The sequence below is a fragment of the Zootoca vivipara genome, chromosome 1 (genome assembly GCF_965207765.1).
Source record: "Zootoca vivipara chromosome 1, rZooViv2.hap1.1, whole genome shotgun sequence".
In the NCBI taxonomy this organism is placed as follows: Eukaryota; Metazoa; Chordata; class Lepidosauria; order Squamata; family Lacertidae; genus Zootoca; species Zootoca vivipara.
The window spans coordinates 108,649,354-108,670,476 of NC_142582.1; the positions used below are offsets into that span (position 1 = coordinate 108,649,354).

Genomic DNA, 21,123 nt, shown 5'->3' on the forward strand with positions numbered 1-21,123 from the left:
GACGCAGCACCACAGCAGGGAAACGGGAAAGCCTGGCTGCAGGAGACAAGGGGCGGCAGCCAGGCACAGTCAGCAGACAACAGCCCCAGCCCACCCACCCGCACAGAGAGGAGCAGAGCCAGCCCACCCCTCCCAGAGCAGGAGTGGTTCTAGAAGTGACGCTCACGCTCCCAAATGGCTATCCATTGCCGGTCCTCGCCCTAATTGACAGTGGTGCCTCAGCCAACTTCTTCTCGAGAAACTTTGCAGAAGAGCACCAGATCCAGCTTCTGCAGCTGGATTTTCCTCTGCACGTGGCAACCATTGACGGCAGAGAGCTGCTGGGAGGGGCCATCACTCATCAAACCCCCCCCATGAGAATGACGGTTGGAAGGCACTCAGAGACACTGGCATTCAACGTCACCACCATCTCAGACCCCCCAATCGTTTTGGGCATGAGCTGGCTGGCGCGCCACGACCCCTCCATAAGTTGGCATCAGAGATGCATCACTTTTGGATCGGACTTTTGCCTGGAACATTGCATGCAGCACCAACCAGGGGAGGGGCCTCCGATAGCCACGGTGGCCACCATGCACGTCAAAGGGGGTGAGGCGATACCCAAACCATACTGGGACCTGCAGGAGGTCTTCAGTGAAGCGGAGTCCGACCACCTGCCCCCACATAGGCCTTTTGACTGCCAGATCAACCTGGTGCCTGGGGCAACTATACCCCCAGCCAAGCTGTACGCCATGTCAGACCAGGAACTGGAGGATCTGCGCGCTTTTATCGACAAGAACCTCAAGCGGGGGTTCATCAGAGAAAGCAAGGCAGCAGGGGGCAGCCCGGTCTTCTGGGTGGACAAGAAAGACACGCAACAGCGCCGTCTTGTGGTGGATTTTAGACGGCTGAATTCGGTGACAGAGCCAGTGGCTTTCCCCATGCCCAGAGTGGATGATCTCCTGACAGCGGCACGCAGAGGCAAGATTTTCACCAAGCTAGACCTGAGGGGGGCGTACAACTTGATCAGGATCCGGGAAGGCGATGAGTGGAAAACCACGATGTTCACGCCTCTGGGCTCTTTTGAATATCTGGTGATGCCCTTCGGGTTGCAAGGGGGCTCAGCATGCTTCCAGGCCTTCATGCACCACGTCCTGGGGTCCCTACTCTTCAGGAAATGCTTGGTCTTTCTGGATGACATCCTTATTTACTCCAACGACCCAGTGCAGCACGTGAAGGACGTCAGGGAGGTGTTACAGCGCCTGAAGGAGAACCACCTGTATGTGAAGCTGGAGAAGTGCAAGTTTCACACCAAGGAGGTGGACTTCCTGGGCTACAAGCTGTCAGACAAGGGGCTGGCAATGGACAAGGACAAGGTGCAGACCATCCTGGACTGGCACAGCCCCAGGACGCGCAAAGATGCCCAACGCCTACTAGGCTTTGCCAACTTCTACAGGAAGTTCATCAAGAACTTCTCTCGAGTTACGGCTCCCATCACTGACTGCCTGAGAGGCAAGCAGAAGTTCAGGTGGACACCAGAGGCGCAAGCAGCGTTCGAAAGCCTCAAGAGGGTGTTCGCCTCAGACCAGAACCTGTTCCACGTGGTTCAGGACGCGCCCCTACGCATTGAAACAGATGCTTCTGATAAGGCTGTGGGCGCCATTTTGTTGCAACTGGACGCCAACAGAGAGTGGAGACCCTGTGCCTTCTTCTCCAGGAAGTTGACCCAGCCCGAGCGAAACTACACAGTTTTTGATCGGGAACTTCTTGCGATCCACGCGGCGTTCCAGCACTGGAGACACTTCCTGGTGGGCGCCAAGCACCCCATCCAGGTGTGCACAGACCACAAGAACCTGGAGTTCTGGAGAACTGCCAGGGTGCTCAACCAGCGGCAGATACGGTGGGCGGAGTTCTTCTCGAACTTCAACTTCTCCATACACTACATCCCAGGAGAGCAGAATGTCAGGGCGGATGCCCTCTCCCGCAAGCCAGAGTACATGGAGGAGGAGGCGCCACCAGCCCCAAGGCACATTTTCCCCCCGTCGGCATGGTCCTGCGGAGCAGCAGTGGTGAGCGAGGCAGAACTCACAGCACTGACGGCAGCGGATGAATTTGCCAACCGCATCTTCAGAGAACTGAGAGGGGGGAGGGAGCAGGCAAAAGACTTTGCAGAACGCAGAGGGCTGCTTTTCTACAAGGGTGCGCTGTACCTACCCACCACCCAGCTTCGACGTACGGTCCTCAAGCAGATGCACGACAACCCTACAGCGGGGCATTTTGGAAGGGACAAGACCACTCACCTAGTCATGAGACACTTCTGGTGGCCAGGGGTGAGGGAAGATGTTCGAGACTATGTAAGGGGCTGTACCACCTGCCAGCGGGCGAAGGTGGTCAGAGCAGCGCCACCAGGGTTGCTGGAGCCCTTAGCCACACCACACAGGCCGTGGGAAGTGGTGTCCATGGACTTCATCACAGATCTGCCTTCGTCCAGGGGTAAGACTGCAGTGTTGGTGGTGGTGGACCTCATGTCCAAAATGTGTCACTTTATACCGTGTGCCAGGGCAGTCTCGGCAGAAGAGACAGCCAAACTGTTTGTTGATCACATTTTCAGACTGCATGGATTACCTTTAAGGGTTATTTCGGATCGTGGCCGCCAATTTGTTTCCAGGTTCTGGCGGCGGCTCATGAACCTCCTGCAGGTGGAGGTCAGCTTGTCGACGGCTAGACACCCGCAGACCAACGGACAAGCGGAGAGGGTCAACGCCATTCTGCAGCAGTACCTGAGATGCTACGTCAGCCAGCGGCAAACAGACTGGGTGGATCGCTTGCCACTAGCAGAATTTGCCTACAACAATGCAGTGCACGTCTCCACAGGGGTGTCGCCCTTTAAGGCCAATTACGGGCGCGACCTCAGATCTTTCCCAGAGAGGGAGAGGGAGGAGGAGGAGGAGGGCCCACAGGCTGAGGATTGGGCAGAGGAACTGGAGACGGTGCACCAGCAGCTCAGAGAACACTTGGAGAGGGCCAAGGAAGCGTACAAAAAGGGGGCAGATCGCCACAGGCGACAAGGGGAGGTCATCAGGGTGGGGGACAAGGTGTGGTTGTCCTCGGAGGGCCTTCCCACCAGAGGGAGGTGCAAAAAGCTGGCACCCAAATGGCTGGGCCCCTTCACGGTCACGCAACAGGTCAACCCGGTGGCATACAGGCTGGCACTGCCAGAGGACATGAGGGTGCATCCAGTGTTTCATAGATCGCTGCTGTCGCCGTACAGGGAAAGCAGCAGGCTCAGAGACAGCGAACAAACCCCCGAGGGAGGGGGGGAGAGGGAAAGCAGGGAGCAACTCAATGAGGCCACGGCCATCCTGGATTCAAGGTGGGGGGTGGGGGGCCTGGAGTACCTCATGGCATGGGAGGATGCTCCACCGTCCCAGAATGAATGGGTTCCCGCCACTCAGATACAGGAGGAATTCTTGGTGGAAGAATTTCACGCCCTCTTTCCCCACAGACCCAAGCCCTGGCACATGGAAAGGGAGGGGGAGGAGGAGGAGGCACGGGAGAACAGCTCACCATGGCGCTGGGAAGCGGAGTTTGAGGAACCAGAGGATGAGGTATGGGTGTCGCCAAGATCCACCCAGTCAGAGGAAGGAGCAGATTGGCAAAACATTTTTACCCCCACCAGCTCTGACGCCACGGACTTTTTGGGATTCCCGTCCTCCCAGGCGGAAGGGGGGGGCTCGCAGGACTGGGGGGAGGTGTTCACACCAACGGGCTCGGAGAGCACCGAGTTTTTAGGCTTCCAGTCGTCACCGACACATGGGGGGGGCCTGGGGAGGGGTGAAGGAGAGCTTGGGAGGGGGGTGGATGTGAGGGACAGGGGATATCGCGAAGTCCCTCCCCTCCTGAGTTCAAGCCCGTCCCCGAGCAAAGGGGAAAGCAGGGAGAGTTCCGATTCCAGTGGGGAAGCAGGAAGTCGTGTCCGAGGCTCAGGCAAGGTAGAGGAGCCAGGGTCCCAGGTGGGACAGGAAGGGGCAAGTAAGGGGGGAAGACCCATCCCCCCAACTCCAGAATTACGCAGGAAGAGGAGGGGCAAGAGGATGGGTCTGCCAAAGCTTTTGTGTTGGAGAAAGACGCGCCAAAAGCCATTAGGAGGTTCTGAAACCGACTGACAACATCGCTCCGTGTAAATAGCAATGACTTGAGCACTGTAAATACGCAGCACCAATAAAAGAATAAAATGCAGAGCTGCGTAGGGTCGTTACTCTGAAGTAGTCCACTCCGGCCACTGTGACAAGTATGTTGCCATAATAACATGGAGGGACCCAGGTGGCACTGTGGGTTAAACCACAGAGTCTAGGGCTTGCTGATTAGAAGGTCGGCGGTTCGAATCCCTGCAACAGGGTGAGCTCCCGTTGCTCGGTCCCAGCTCCTGCCCACCTAGCAGTTTGAAAGCACATAAAAGTGCAAGTAGATAAATAGGGACCACTCCGGCGGGAAGGTAAACAGCGTTTCCGTGTGCACTACTCTGATTCGCCAGAAGCAGCTTTGTCATGCTGGCCACATGACCTGGAAGCTGTCTGCGGACAAACGCCGGCTCCCTCGGCCTATAGAGTGAGATGAGCGCCGAAACCCCAGAGTCGGACACTGATGGTCAGGGGCCTTTACCTATAATAACATGGAGCATTTACTCCGTAGCTGGATCACACACCAATATAAGTAACGCCTGTAGAGAGGAACTGTGCCATTCAGGTGAGATACACAGTTGCTTTCCACACTGGCAAGTCCCCAAAAGTGATGGAGGTGGCATGAGAAAGAACCTCATCAATTACCTGACAGAGGTCACATTCAGTTAAAGCACTGCGATGCCATGGCTCCCCACAAGAATTCTTGGAGCTGTAGTTCCCGTCCCAGAGTGCAGGGTCTCTAAGGCACACCTTAAGGCCGAGGCAAGCTGATATGGGAGCAGGTGGTTCTTTATCCAGTTTCATTTAGGGCTTTTAAGGTCCAAATTTTCACTTGCAACTGAAGCAGGAGACAAATGGGTAAGTAGTGAAGGTGGGACGAGATCAGAGTTACACATTCCCCTGTCAGAGGCAGTCTTTCCTTTCTTCTTTGGCGATCACTCATAGCTGAGTAAGATTGTCTTCCATGAACATGGTCTTAGCAGTGAGTCCGTAAGTGACTGTGGAGGCCAATTCTGGATCCACTCGTTCTTCCACAGTGGGGACATAGGTTTCCAGGAGGGATTTGGTCATGGTGAGGGTTTGCCAAATGTGCCTTCCTCTTAGCTCACTCGGCCTGAAGCGAGATGAGTGCTGCACCCCATAGTCACCTTTGACTGGACTTAACCATCCAGGGGTCCTTTACCGTTGCCAGAGGCAGTATGGCTCTGCATGCCAGTTGCTGGAAATCTCAGGTGAGGAGAGTGCTGTTGTGCTCAGGTCTACATTCGAGCTTCCCGTACGTATCTGGTTGGCAACGTGGTGCTGGACCAAATGAGCCATTGGCCTGAACTAGGAGGTTCTTCTTAACTTTCGTACGGATGCCACAGACATTATCAGTCCTTCAGGTGTGACCTCCTCTGCGCAGGGAATAAGTATTGCCTGTGCTTTGTGCTGTGCCTAGCATATTTTTGATCCTAAATCACTAATTAACCTGGGTATCCAGAGAGCCACAGAAGCCCTGGTTTAGCAAGCACTAATCATAGATGAGGGACGTGGGTGGCGCTGTGGGTTAAACCACAGAGCCTAGGGCTTGTCGATCAGAAGGTCGGTGGTTCGAACCCCCGCGATGGGGTGAGCTCCTGTTGCTTGGTCCCTGCCCCTGCCAACCTAGCAGTTCAAAAGCACGAAGTGCAAGTAGATAAACAGGTACCACTCCAGAGGAAAGGTAAACGCCGTTTCCGTGTGCTGCTCTGGTTCGCCAGAAGAGGCTTTGTCATGCTGTCCACATGACCTGGAAGCTGTACGCTGGCTCCTTCGGCCAATAAAGCGAGATGAGCGCCGCAACCCCAGAGTCGTCCGCTACTGAATCTAACGGTCAGCGGTCCCTTTACTTTTACCTTTTAACCATAGATGAAGGAAAAGCTTGAGAGTCATATGTTTTCATCATTCTTCACCCAAGTGAAATCAGGGGCGGACTTTGGAAATCTTTCGTAATATGGCGCCCCTGTGCAAGGCCAAAATTTGGCGCCCCCAAATGGATCTTCTCAGTTTTGTGCCCCTTCGACTCACCGCGCTGTGCAGGAGAACCGCCTGCACTGCCCTAAATTCAGCACTAGTGCAATATCATTGTGAAGAATATGAAAGGACTGGAGGTAAATTGGGTCGTGCCCGATGGTATTACCCATTCTGTGAATGCTCAGAGTTCCAAGTCAAGAATGTAGTTTCTCTATAGCGGAGCTTTTAGAAACATCTCACAGCAACATCGCAAATAAGTGGTGCTAGACTGCTAACTTACTCAGAGATGTGACCTTTTTGTCTAAGTAACCTGTGGAGAAGTTGAGTCCCATCTCTTCTATGGACACTTGTGTGAAGGGCTGGCAAATTGGAATGACGAGCACCATTCTTGAACTGCTTTCTTTTGCATTTGTGGTCATTGCATTATTCGGAGTTGCGTACATCTCTTGTGGCGGCTAATGGCTTGGCCTCTGTATTCCCCCACCCTTAGATGCTCTCCATCTTTGTAAGTGATTTTACACCAAGTTGGTTATGGTACTTTTAATGCACAATTTTTCAAGACATGTTTTTTCAAGACATACTTTAGTTCATTGGCAAGAAAACCTTTCAGCATTAAATCAAGAAGCACTTTGAAGAAAATTGTATTTTGGTATAATTTTTCCTCAGACCACCCCAAAGGTTAGATCCCCACCCCCGTCACCAGGTCACAAAAGGGACACCAAACCTTCTTCTTTTTTCAGTGAGCACTCAACATGGTATACATTTGGACTGCCTTTTAAGTCTATTGGTGAGCTATTGATTTTTTACTGTATTATCATTTCCCATGCAAATTGTGTGTGTCTTTATGGGTATTTCAAAAACAAATGAAATAAAATGGTTAATTAAAGCCAAGAAACTAAGCCTGGTGAGGGACGGTTGAGGGAGTTGGGTATGTTTAATCTGGGAAAGAGGAGTCTGAGAGGAGGTATGATAGCCCTCTTCAAATATCTAAAGCAGGCATCCCCAAACTGCGGCCCTCCAGATGTTTTGGCCTACAACTCCCATGATCCCTAGCTAAGAGGACCAGTGGTCAGGGATGATGGGAATTGTAGTCCAAAACATCTGGAGGGCTGAAGTTTGGGGATGCCTGATCTAAAGGGTTCTCATGGAGAAGATGGAGCAAGCTTACTTTCTCCTGTCCCAGAGGGATTTTCCCAAATAAATGGCTTCACGTTACAAGGAAGGAGATTCCGACTAAACATCCGGAATGACTTTCTGACATTAAGAGCTGTTTGACAGTGGAATGGACTCCCTTGGGAGACAGTGGGCTCTCCTTCATTGGAAGTTTTTAAGCAGGAGTTGGGTGGCCATCTGTCATGGATGCTTTAGTTGAGAGTCCTGCATTGCAGGGGGTTGGACTAGAGGACCCTTGGGGTACCATCCAACACTGCAGTTCTGTGATTCTATAAAACGGCAATTCTACTGAGCAAAGCGTTGAAATGAAAGTGCTTCATGAGATCAGTTAATAAATTACTGATGCTAAATTTGCTTTGTCCAGGTTTCAAAAAAAAAAACAACAACACCCAAACTTTCAGTGAAACCCTTGACAAATATTTCTTCTCTATCCCCTCTCACCCACACCCAAGTAGCATTTTTCTAATTAGCACACTGAGGTGAGAGATCCAATGGTCATTTTTGTTGCTAGGAGAACATATAACGCTTACTTATACTAAGGTAAAGGTGAAGGACCCCTGGACGGTTAAATCCAGTCAAAGGCGACTATGGGGTGTGGTGCTCATCTCACTTTCAGGCCGAGGGAGCCGGTGTTTGTACACAGACACCTTTCTAGGTCATGGGGCTTGCATGACTAAATCGCTTCTGGCGCAATGGAACCCCGTGATGAGAGTCTTTACCTTTCCGCAGTGGTACCTATTTATCTACTTGCACTGGCATGCTTTCAAACTGCTAGGTTGGCAGGAGCTGGGACAGAGCAATGGGAGCTCACCCTGTCACAGGGATTCGAACTGCCGACCTTCCAATCAGCAAGCCCCAAAGGCTCAGTGGTAACTTTAGACCTTCTGATCAGCAAGCAGTGCCACCCATGCCCCCTTACTTATACTAAGCCCTTTTAGCTCAGTATTGTCTACCCTGACTGGCAGCAGCTTTCCAGGATTTCAGACCAGACTTCTCTCCCACCTCTACTTGGAGCTGGCCGGGATTTGAACTTGGGACTTTCTGCATGCAAAACAGATGCTCTTCCACTGAGCTACGACCCCTCCTCAAGAATGCTTAGATTTCAAGACTCAGGCAGACATCAGAGGGGGGAATTATATTGGGTAGCAGCAGGGATACAGCCTGTGATAATTACATTAAATTCACAAAGCAGTGTGAATTTGGCGTTCATAAGCTAACCAGCACCTGCAATGATTTAAAATAAAACCCTTTCTGTTGATACAAGTCCCAAGTACAGGAGTTGAACTTAACAATGCTGCAATTCTGCAGCTTTAGCTTAGAGCAGGCATCCCCAAACTGTGGCCCTCCAGATGTTTTGGCCTACAACTCCCATGATCCCTAGCTAACAGGACCAGTGGTCGAGGAAGATGGGAATTGTAGTCCAAAACATGTGGAGGGCCAAAGTATGGGGATGCCTGGCTTAGAGTCCCCCCTTGGTCCTTTGTTCAAGAATACGATCAGCAACAGCAGGGCCAGCCCTACGGCAAAGGCTGCCGGGCCGCCGGGGGGGGGGCGCCACGCTGATGTGCCCGCAGCAGCCGCACTGTGCCCGCCAGACAGCTGTGCTGCGAAACGGGGCGAGGGGGCGCCGGAGGGATCTTCGCACCACGGCGCCAGGGCGCCAGATATGCTTAAGACGGCCCTGAGCAACAGAGTGAGAAATTCTCTTTCAGACTGGGGTCCTGCGGCAAATGCTTGACCAATGTAAGAAGCAGCAACTGAATGAAGGCCCCGTCTGCACAATACATTTAAAAGAGTATCATCCAACTTAAACCAATCATGGCTTCCCCTCCAAGAATCTGGGAGACCATCGTTCTTTAAGAGTGCTGAGAGTTGCTAGGAGACTATATTTCCCAGAGTAGTTTCACAGTCAAACCCTGGAAACTCTGGGAATTGTAGCTCTCCAGGGAGAGAAGGGGCCTCCTGGTAACTCTCAGCACCCTTAACAAGCCACAGTTCCCGGGATGTCTCAGGGGAAGCATGCCTAAAGTTGTTTCATGCTGCTGTAGATGGAGCCAGAGAGAGAGGTGACATTGGGGGCAGCCATTAGGAGTTTTGCAGCACATTGTCATCAACACGTTGATAGTGTTATAAGAATTCTAAGGTCTCAAATATAAATTGAATGTTCATAAATGCACATAATAAGTATACAAACCATGTGTCTGAAGTGGTACAGGAGAGCAATCCTGAAGCCATTTTGACTCTCCCAAATTCACCTCAGATATTTCTTTGCAAGGAAGGGAGGAAATGGGAAAGCCTCCCCATTGTCTTCTTTGCTTACAAATCCTGTCTTAAGGGCGTATTTGTGTGTGAATAGGGTGAGCCTGTGACCTGGATTCAGGAACTAAAGTAGTAACCATCACAAAAGAATGGCCAGGCTGCCCAGGTAATGCAACCAGTGACCATTATCAGGTATCCTGGCAGACAGGATTTCTGCTGTAGACATCACATCCTGTGATGTATGTATGATGTTTTAGGGGGTGGTCTTGGGCTGCAGGGTGGGCAATTTCAAAAGTCTACACCATTGTTCAGGATTCTCCTTCCTCCTGCGTGTGGTGAGTGGGGACCCTGTTGCAACAATTTAATAAAGATCAGGCTTACTAGCCGCTTTGCTTCTCAGTATACCCTGGTTGGCCTCTGTTATTTTCTCCTACCGGTAGGAAACCCACTTAAGGACTCTATATGGGCTCTTGGATACCCCATAAGGGAAAAGGAGCAGTTTATTCTTATAACAGTTGCACATAAATCTATTTGTCTATAACATCTGAATCAGGAGAGGCTGTGCAAGCCCTGGACGAGGGCCTGAATGCAGTGGCGGACTGGGTGAGGGCCAATAAACTGAGTCTGAATGATGAGAAGATGGAGGCTTTATGGGTGGGTGGTGAGCCCCTGTCCGGAAGATAGAACAATTGCTTGTTTTGGACGGCGTTGCATTCCCACTCAAAGATCCGTTACTGTACATAGATCAGGTGCCCTCTGTGTTTCATTTTGACTGTGGGTTTTTCTGCCATCCATGAGTTGTGAAGCACTTAAAGAAAATATGATCTAATATATTACCCCTCATTTTTCTCTATGCCTATCCGCAGCGATGTCTCCCAGACAGGTATCACCACTCTTCCCGCAAGAGGACTGGAAAACCTTAAAGAATTGATGGCTAAAAATACCTGGGCCCTAAAGAAATTCCCCCCTATACAGACTTTTCCTTATCTTGCGAATGCTGAGCTGTCATACCAAAGTCACTGCTGTGCTTTCAAGAACTGGAAGAAAGCCAAGGGGTAAGTCTTAACAATTTAAATTAAATTCTAAAACCATCTGGGGCCACGGTGTCTCCTTTCTCATGAACATGCCCGGAAACTGAGGTAATTTTCCAAGGTCCATCTTCAACTGTGCCCCACTTTCATAAGGCAGATGGAAGGGCCTTTTCTGGGGTGGCATCCCAACTCTGGAATTCCTTCGCCAAAGGACTCTGCATTCTGCATCCAAAGATCACAGGGCAGTTTACAATATAAAAACACAAAAATTACATACCATAATAACAAACCAAAACAATAACCTCCTCACACACAGTTTAAAAGGCCATAGATCAGGGGTGCCCAAACTTTGTTCAAAGAGGGCCATATTTGATGACGTGAACATGGGTGAGGGCCGACCAAGGTTGTTGAACTTTTTTTTTTTTAGGATTTTACCCCAGGACATATACTGCCATGGGGGCCGGATTAAATCAACCGAAGGGCTGGATTACGCCCCCGAAACGGGCTTTGGGACATGCCTGCCATAGATTGTTTAATTAGCTAAAGACTTGGGAGAAGAGGAATATTTTTGCCTGGCGCCTAAAGATATGTAATGAAGGCGCCAGGCGAGTCTCCCTGAGGAGATATGATTCCACAAGTGGGGAGTCACCACAGAAAAACCATCAGTATTCCTTTATTGCTTTTGTTTTGTGTTTTGTTTTGTTGGGTTTTATCCTGAACTCCTGCTCTAGTTCAAAATTATTAGAATTAGGATTTCCACCCATGCATGCATCCACCCACTGATTTATAATGTCTAATATAAGCAGCCTTGTAGACTTCTCATTGTAAGAAGGCACTGTGGAAATTCCTTTTAATAAACGTAAATGAATAATAGAATAGCACCATTGCAGGACAATTAAATAATACATACCGGTAATAGCATGTTTAATGTGAAATGCTATTCAATTATGTATGTGTCATATTTAGAGAAGGTCTCAGGTAGTAGTTTGGGTCCAAAATCCCTTGAATAATATTTTCTTATGCCTAGATTACAATGATTAGCTTCCCATCACCTCACTTGCTGGGCTCAACATGAACTAAATACCTTAGTGGCAATTATTCTTCTCCTCTGTCCTTTTAGACTGCTGGAGTCACTGTTCTGCAACCATACTAATACTCACAACTTCCGCAAGAGAAGATCTGCCACTGCCTTCAGGGGCCCCTTTTACCGAGACTATGCAGAAGATTATCCAGACCTCACCGAGGCCGTGTATGACGAGAACTCCAAATTCAATAGAGATGTTCATGGGAATTCTCATTACTTTGTCTTTCTTGAAGAGCATGACAACAAAGAGGTTGGGTTTGGCCAGGAGCTCAAGAACCCTCAAGAGGAGAGCATGCCAACATTTGACAGCCATTATGACTACATTATCTGTGCGGGCACGGACGACATCAGCTGCACGCCAGGACCTGACGAGTTCAACCCTTGCGAAGACATCATGGGCTACAGGTTTCTAAGGGTCGTGGTGTGGTTTGTGAACCTGCTAGCCATCATGGGCAACGTTTTTGTTCTCTTCATTCTCCTCACCAGCCATTACAAGTTGACCGTCCCACGATTCCTGATGTGCAACTTGGCCTTTGCCGATTTCTGTATGGGATTATACCTTCTCCTGATTGCTTCGGTGGATCTTTATACTCGGTCAGAATACTACAACCATGCTATTGACTGGCAGACTGGGCCCGGCTGCAGCACAGCAGGCTTCTTCACTGTCTTTGCTAGTGAGTTGTCTGTCTTCACCTTGACCGCAATCACCCTGGAACGCTGGTATGCCATCACCTTTGCGATGCGCTTGGACAAGAAAATCCGTCTCTTGCATGCTTCTGTTATCATGTTGGGTGGCTGGCTGGTATGTTTCCTTCTTGCCCTTTTACCACTGGTTGGAGTCAGCAGCTACGGCAAAGTCAGTATCTGCCTTCCCATGGACACCGAAACGCCCTTGGGACAAGCCTACGTCGTCATTGTTTTGATGCTGAACATCATTGCTTTCATCGTCATTTGTGCCTGCTACATAAAGATCTATATCACTGTGCGGAATCCCCAGTACAAATCAGGAGACAAGGACACCATCATTGCCAAAAGGATGGCTGTGCTGATCTTTACTGACTTCTTATGTGTGGCACCCATCTCATTCTATGCTTTATCTGCTATTATGAACAAACCTTTAATAACCGTCAGCAACTCGAAAATCCTGCTGGTCCTGTTCTATCCACTCAACTCTTGTGCCAACCCGTTCCTGTATGCTATCTTTACCAAAGCTTTCCGAAGGGATGTCTTCATCTTGCTCAGCAAGTTTGGATTATGCGAGCACCAGGCTCAAGTCTACAGGGGTCAAACAGTCTCCCCCAAGAACAGCAGCGGCTCTTGCAGCCAGAAGGGCAACAGGGGGATGGGCCAGAATCTCACAAACCTTCAAAAGCATCCTCATGGCTCACCTGAAGACTACCATCCTGCAATACTGCTGCATTCTCGGGGGACTCTTGCTTAATCTGGACCACCTAATCATCAGATCAGTAATAGCAAATCTCTTAACCCTGCGCTACGGTCGGTGCCATTTACAATATTGTCCCATTATGTGGCTGCTTGACTGCTGTAAAATAATAATAATTTATTTATATCCCATTCTTCTACCTAAAGTACCCAGGGTGGCGTGCAACATTTTCACAAAAACCATATAATCAATAAGAATGCAAGTGCCATTTCTAACAGCAGTAACAAGTTAAAAGCAGCACTTAAAACAAAATGCAAACCTAGCGGCAGCAAGAGCAAAATATGTTACACATCAAAACGACAGACAATAAAATCAGGGGTCACAGTAAAATTAGGGGCTAAAACACCATTTAAATTAATACCTTTCACGTTTGGCAGACAATACACACAAAGGGAGCCCAATGGGTTTTGATTAGGAGGGCATCCCAGAGGGGACACACTCTCACAGAGAAGGGCTTGTCTCTTGTGCTCACTCCTAGGAACATAGGAAGCTGTCTTGTACTGAATCAGATAATTTGTCCATCTAGCCCAGGCATAGGCAACCTTGGCTCTCCAGATGTTTTGGAACTACAACTCTCATGATACCTAGCTAACAGGGTCAGTGGTCAGGGATCATGGGAGTTGTAGTTCCAAAACATCTGGAGAGCCAAGATTGCCTATGCCTGATCTATCCCATGGGTAGGCAAACTAAAGCCCGGGGGCTGGATCCCAATAGCCTTCTAAATCCAGCCTGCGGACGGTCCAGGAATCAGCATGTTTTTACATGAGTAGAATGTGTCCTTTTATTTAAAATGCATCTGGTTTATTTGTCGGGCATAGGAATTCGTTAAATTTTTTCCCTTCAAAATATAGTCCAGCCCCCCACAAGGTCTGAGGGACAGTGGACTAGCCCCCTGCTGAAAAAGTTTGCAGACCCCTGATCTAGCCCAGTATTGCCAACACCGACTGGCAGCATGTCTCCAGAGTGCAAGGCACGGTTCCATGCCAGGGACTGAACCTGGGGTTTTGTGGAAGCAAAGCATGTGCTCCAGCTCTGAGCTATACAGTGGTGCCTCGCTAGACAAATTTAATTCGTTCCACGGGTCTTTTCTTATAACGAAAAATTCATCTAGTGAATCCCATAGGAATGCATTGATTTTTTTTTTGGATTTTTTTTTTTTGCCCATAGGAACACCTTAATTGAATTTCAATGCATTCCTATGGGAAACCGCGATTCGCTAGACAAATTTTTCATAAAACAAATTCGTCTAATGAGGCAACCTCCGCTAGAAAAAACCTTTCATTAAGTGGAAATTTCGTTAAGCAGGGCATTCGTTAAGCGAGGCACCACTGTATTCCTAAAATAGCACCAAGGCCCTTGAAGCTGATCTTCATTCCTAGACAAGCCTATAGGGGAGCAGGTGATCCTTAAACTAAGCCGGTCTTGAATCATTTATGTCTTCGGGGACTAAAACCAGTGCTTCGAATTGAGCCTGGAGGGACATAGACAACCAACGGAGCTGCCCTAAGATAGGTGTTCTATTCGCTGGACTGCAAGCACCAGAACAAAAAATCTGGCTGCTACATTCTGGGACCATCTTGTCTAGATTAAGTTTCACCCTTTTAACTCCTCCTTCCATATGCACTCATGAACTGCCCGGTTTATCACTTCTGCTGCTTCCCTGGAACTGGAAAATGGGGAATGAGCTGGATGTCATCTGCATACTGGGCAACTCAGAGGCCTGAGTCTTCAGATGACTTTACCCAGTAGTTTCATGTAAATATTTAAAAAAACACAGGAGACAAGATGGAACCTTGTCGTTGCCCGCAGGCCAAAGCCCATAAGCTTAGAACAGCAGTGCAGTCTCCCAGCATTAACTTTTGGGTTCAGCCTTCCAGGCAGGAACAGAACCACCGAGGAGAGCAGTATCACATAAGCCCGTCCCAAACAGATGGGCCAGAAGAATCCCGTGATAGACAATATCAAAAGTGGCTGAGATATCCAGAAGAAACAGCGACATAGCACTATCTGTGTCCATCTCCTGATGCAGCTCATCCACAAGGGCAGCAGTGGGGAAATTCTGGGCCTGGCAGCCCAGATCTTTATCTGTCCCCACCCCTGTAGGTCAACTTTGACAGGTGGGTGGCACAACTGTCAAAATCCCTTGCACAGTGCTTCCCAAGCCCCCGATAGCCAGCTGGGTTTTCAGGCATGTGGGAGCCAAAGTAAAGGGGCTTTGCAAGCAGAGGCTAGCAGAGCTGCTTTCTGCAGGGATCGGCTGCACAATAGAGTCCCCCACAGAGAGCTCAGTCACCCAGCCAAAGCAGTTTTGTCTCTACCTGCCCCACACTTGATGCCACATGTGATGCCCAGCATGGGGCAGGGACTATGGACAGCATCATGGGTCAAATTTGGCCTGCAGACTGAAGGATCCGCACCCCTGCACTGTGGCTACCAAGTTGGATTTCATTCCAAAACAAGGTCTAAAACCAGACTGGAATGGATCCATATGATCTGTTTCTTTCAGAAAACCCTGGAGCTGAGATACAACCATGTGCATTGATACCTTAGAGCAGTGGTGTTCAAACTTTTTTCAAAGAGGGCCAGATTTGATGAAGTGAAGGGCCGACCCAAGTTGTTGACCTTTTTTAGGGTTGGAGTTTTTTTTAGGATTTTACCTCAGGACATAAACTGCCGGATTAGGCCCCCAGATTTGGCCCCGGGCCAGATTAGGCCCCCGAAACGGACTTTGGACATACCTGCCTTGGAGTAAATAGAGTCACCATGGGGAAATAATGGGATGCTAATGCTCAGTACATGTGATGGTCCAAGCAAATGATGCTCTAAGAAGTAAGCATAGCTACATAGGAAGTTTTCTTCAGCCTCCAGATAACATATACAGTCATACTTCGGGTTACGAACGCTGCGGGTTGCACATTTTCGGGTTGCGGACCGCGTCGAACCTGGAACGGGTTACTTTGGGTTTCGGCACTCGCACATGCGCAGAAGCACAAAATGACGTCACACGCATGCGCAGAAGCACCAAATCAATCCTCCCGCACGGATCACGTTCGTAACCCGAGGTATGACTGTATTCTGCATTTGCTAACATCAGATCAAAGGAGGCAACAGCTTGCACAAAAGACAGTCCTACCCCAAACAGCCAAGCTCTAGTGGCAGCCCTGAAAACACAAGTTCCACCATCTTGAATTAGAGAGGCCACAGGCTGACGGTGACCTAAACTGCCTGTCCAGAGAAGGTGCCCAGTATGAAAAGGCTTTTCACCATGACTCATATGAGAACGATGTAACTCACCAGGAAATGATGCAAGAAATGAAAATTGTAAGCATGCAGTTAGGGGCAGCACAGTCTTGCTTCTGTTTGCTGGAGGAGCAACTCGATTACATGAGAAAAATGACGGTCAGTGCAGAGTTGGAAAAGAAACTGGTTCTAGAACAGCAGACCCAGCTTCCGAAGGAAAAAGGTCAGAATCAGTGCAAAAATGGGCAAGCTTGAAATTCTAGAAAAAGAATGCTGGCGACTTACTAGCACTCAGAAGACTGCACGAGTAAGTAAATACAAGAAGATCATTAGTTGGATTTCCTAATAAAATTTAACATTTGCAAGAAGTGAAGCAAAGCTGCAGTTCTGGATCTTGATGCTCTAATGGCAAAGGGACATAGCAACAGAAGTGAGTGCTGCTGTTACCTACGGTCATCTTGTCCCTGACCCTGATGCTTTCTCCATATTCCTTAGCTCCACTGAAGACACTGTTGACTTTCATTCAAGGAGAGGCAAGAGTCTGTTTAACCTGGCTCATCTCCATGCCAAGGAAAAAGTGTGGTGGGTCCTTATCTTAGAGATGTTGTTTGCAGATGATGCAACCTTCACAGCACACTCTGAGGAAGCTCTACAGAAACTCATCAGCTGTTGGGCTTTACCATCAGCCTGACAAAGATCAACAGCCAGTGATCCATGCATAAGCACTGGTGACCACACGCTTGATGATTTTGTCTACCTGGGTTCCACCAAAACCAGCAACATCTCCACTGATGCTGAGCTGGACAAGTGTATTGGCAAGGCAGCCATGGCAATGGCTCACTTTACAAAAAGGTATGGGAGAATGTGATGCTAACAACCAATACCGAGATGAAGGTCTACCAGGCTTGCGTGCTGAGCATGCTGCTTTATGGAAGTGAGTCATGAGCAACTTATACCTGTCTGGAACGACCTCTCAGCCTTCCATATGTGCTGCATTGTGAAGATTTTGGGCATCACATAGCAGGACAAAATCTCAAGCAAAGATGTGTTCTTCAAGCTCACATTCCCAGCATGTCTTCACTTCTGTCTCAATGACATCTGTGTTGGCTTGGTCATGTCCACAGAACAGAAGATGTCACAATCCCCAAAGATGCGCTCTATGGGAGCTGGCTTCAGGCACCAGACCTGTTGGCAGACCAACTCTGCCATTACAAAGATGTCTGCAAACAAGACATGAAGGCTGGCAACATTAACCCTGTCGTATGGGAATCCCTTGCCGATGACCACAGTGCCTGGAGACAGTCAGGTTGTTTATCCATGGCAGTGACCAGAGGAGGAATGACTGCTGGGAGGACTGCAGGGAGAAGAAACGCCATGGTGCATCTGCAGCAGCACAGCTGGGCACCTTTATCTGCCCCAGCTGCAACAAAACATGTCTCTCCCATATTGGTCTCTACAGCCACAACAAGCTCAGTAACTCTCCAACAGCTTGAGTTCACCTCCAAAGGCGTTTCCCAAGACCGATGGATGCCAACAACAACATTTGGTGGGCAGGGCTACTTGATTCCTTTGTATTTCTGTATTTTGGATCTACTAGTGGCTAATATGGTCCCCGTATGTTTTGTTCTGCTTTAAAATGTGGGTTTCTAATTGTGATCTTTGCATTTATTTCTTTTTATGATGTTGATAATGATGGTGTGAACCATTCAGAGATTTCTTTGAAGTGGATATAAATTACCTAAATAAAATTAAAAAATTCTTAAATGCTTGTTAATATGAAGTGCTTAAGATTGGGCTAAATTTTATGTTCTCATGTGTCCTTTTGAAAAAAAAACCCAATAAAAACCATTTTTTTAGAAAAAGAGTTAAACTAAACCATGAATCTCCCTGTCAAAAGAGCAGGTAGTCATAAAAGAGAGCATGGCTGAATAGGAAAAAATAAAGAAATGGAAAAGGAAACACTGCTATTCACTTTAGTTCTTAGAAAATGAGAGTACAGTATGCATTTGAGGAGGAGGAGGAGGAGGAGGAGGAGGAGGAGGAGGAGGAGGAGGAGGAAGCAGTCTTCTTATAGAAAGCACATCAGCTGATTTTGCCAGTTTCATTGAAAAGGTTTAAGACCTCGTTATGGGAAGTCAGTGAAATTAAAAAGCTATTGAATGAAAATAAAGTACTATTCCCCTGCTTTGGGACTCAAGCTTTCTAATTGTGGAGGGGAGAATACCTGCAAATTATCACCCCTGTACCAGCAATGTATATCTACCCTTGGAAGCAGACTTCCATTTGCACAGCAGATAAAGTGTTGAAGTACCAGAAGCGTATTTTTGTCCTGTATAAAGTAGGACTGTAACCATTGCCTTACAATGTTTTATATTTTATATGGTTGCCTTACATTTTCTGTTTGTGCACATTGTAATTCACTGGGTAGTATATGCAAAGTTTAGGGTGGGTGGTTTGGTGTGGGAGACCAGTCTTTTCAATAGCAAATAATAACCATTTCTATCTACAGACTGACTGCATATCTAAATGTGTTGGTTTAACTGCTGCCTTTTTTAAAAAAAGTCACCAATGTATATTCAGGCATGTTTTCCGGCTTTGTCGTCTTGGTTTTTAATATTAGGACGAAATAACCATTTTCTGTAGTACTCAGATGGTACCTACAGCTCTGCAATTGTTCATTTCATGGACCTTATTGTAAGTATATGTTTTTGGCATAAAGAGCTGTACTGTCTCTCTTCTCTTACTTGACTTTTTGAACCTCTTTCTCTTTTATTCCACCCATGAGAAGTAGCCCTTCAAGTGAGTGCTTTCTTACATGGTCTTGGGTAGTGGCACATATGCTTCTTTCAGGTTTGCTATTCTCAGCGCTCACCTGTTTACTTGCTTCCACTGTTCTCAGCACAAGAGTTACTAGCATGAACCTTCTCCCTCCCAAGCATTTTATTTTATTAATTACATTTAAATTCATACACCTCTTTTTCTACTGCAAGAGCAAAAAAGCATTTTAGAAGCCCAAGGCATGCTCTAGTGAATTAAAACTAATTGGTGAATCATAGCATATTTTTTATTGACACATCACAATCTGTACCAAGCAGAGAAAAATAAATTCAGTAAGGCTTAGGTTAGACAGGGAAACCAGCTGTGTTATGTCATCATTGGAAGAGCCCCAAATAATCAGATTCTGAAAGAATTATACAGCCCAATTCCGAGTAATGGGTGGCGACTTTCACTGTAAATAGTGGCAGCACCTGTCTCACTAATTCACCTTGATGCAATCTAAAGGGATTCTTCATTAGCAGGGGTGGAGATCCTGTCATTCTGTAGATTTTGCTGGGACTCCAGAGCCCATCACCCCCACCCCACCACAAAGCCAGCATGGCCAGTGGTCAGGAATGATGGGCATTGTAGTCCAATAACAGCTGTAGGGCCACAGGCTTCCCATCCCTGCTTCAACAGTGGCCTCACCTCCTCTGATGTGTTCCAGCCTGAAGCAAAGCTGCTCTCCTGGGAGCAACACACCACATCTGCTCCTTGCCACACCTTGTGGTCCAGCAACTCTCTCCAGCCACAGGAATGCAGTGAGCCATAGGGTGGTCTCTCAGTACATGTCTGAAGGCTAGCAGAGGCGATAGGAGAGACTTCATTAAAAAAAATAAGGGAGATACCCCTCTTTGGGCTAAAGCTCTACACAAAAAGAAGAGGAAAGAGCATGCCACAAAGTGATAGAAGCATTGTGAACAATGCCAGATTAGTAAACCAGATTGCACTTGCAATCTTTGATAGGCCTGTATTGTTGTTGATAAAGAACTGGAAGGTCGGCTCCATTATCTGCCAACAGAACCAAGATCTGTATTTGCTTATTTGTTTTGGGATAAAACCCATGGAAAATTCCAGCCCTCCCCTGGGCAACATTTGGTGAAGTCACCTCACCAGTTCCACCAGCTATGAATTTTGGGCACAACAGTGGATCCAGTTTTAAAGAAAAAACACTTTGCTACTGAAATATACTCGGAGTCAAGAGTGAATTTCATGCTCTTTATTCAGCTCATAGTCATCAAGGAGGAGAAGAGAAGACGAATGGCTCTTTTCCCCAAACCATCTGCTTATATACATTATTTACACAATGGGCCTTGCGTGATTGGCTACTTCAGGGCTACACCTATGGGCCAATTATATTATGGATTGACTTCTGCCTGCAGCCTGATTGGCTGCTCCTACAGGCCAATCAGGTAGCAGATTCACTTCTGCCAGCCGCCTGATTGGCTGCTCCAGCAGGCCAATCAGGTTGCGGATTCACTTCCACCTGGAGTTGGATTGGGTAGCTCCCGCTGATTCTGAATCCTATTGTTCTAGGATTCAGCTCAGTACATAACAGCTACCAACAGGCAACAGGTAGAAATTTAGGATGCCATTTTTTGCTTGGCTCTAATTTCTTTATGGCATTTGCATCCCACCGCCCAATAGTTGATATGACCATGATTGTTAAAAGAAAAATAAGCTTAGCATTTTGTACATCCTGCCTTTCCTCCACCATGAAACTAAAAACGGCATACACAGACTCACCTAGGATGAACCTTCTAAAAATATTGTGATGCATCTGGAATTTTTGCTACACAATCTAGTGAGATTTGGAATACAGTTGCTCAATACAAGTAAACATTCACCTCAGCACCGGAGTTTTCTTTCTAGGGATGAAGATGAATGCTGAACAATATCCATAATTGTTCCTTACCAGTTTCC

At 48.0% G+C, this 21,123-nt stretch overlaps 1 protein-coding gene across 1 annotated transcript in view; it reads left to right on the forward strand.

The window, feature by feature from the left end:
• TSHR (thyroid stimulating hormone receptor) overlaps positions 1–19,126 on the forward strand; it is a 63,437-nt gene extending 44,311 nt beyond the window's left edge. Inside the window, exons 10-11 of the mRNA XM_035107835.3 lie at positions 10,451–10,639; positions 11,736–19,126. Of these exons, the coding sequence (XP_034963726.2) occupies positions 10,451–10,639; positions 11,736–13,140 (1,594 nt within the window). The 3' untranslated portion in view covers positions 13,141–19,126. The remainder of the gene's footprint in view (positions 1–10,450; positions 10,640–11,735) is intronic.
• The last annotated feature ends 1,997 nt before the right edge of the window (positions 19,127–21,123 follow it).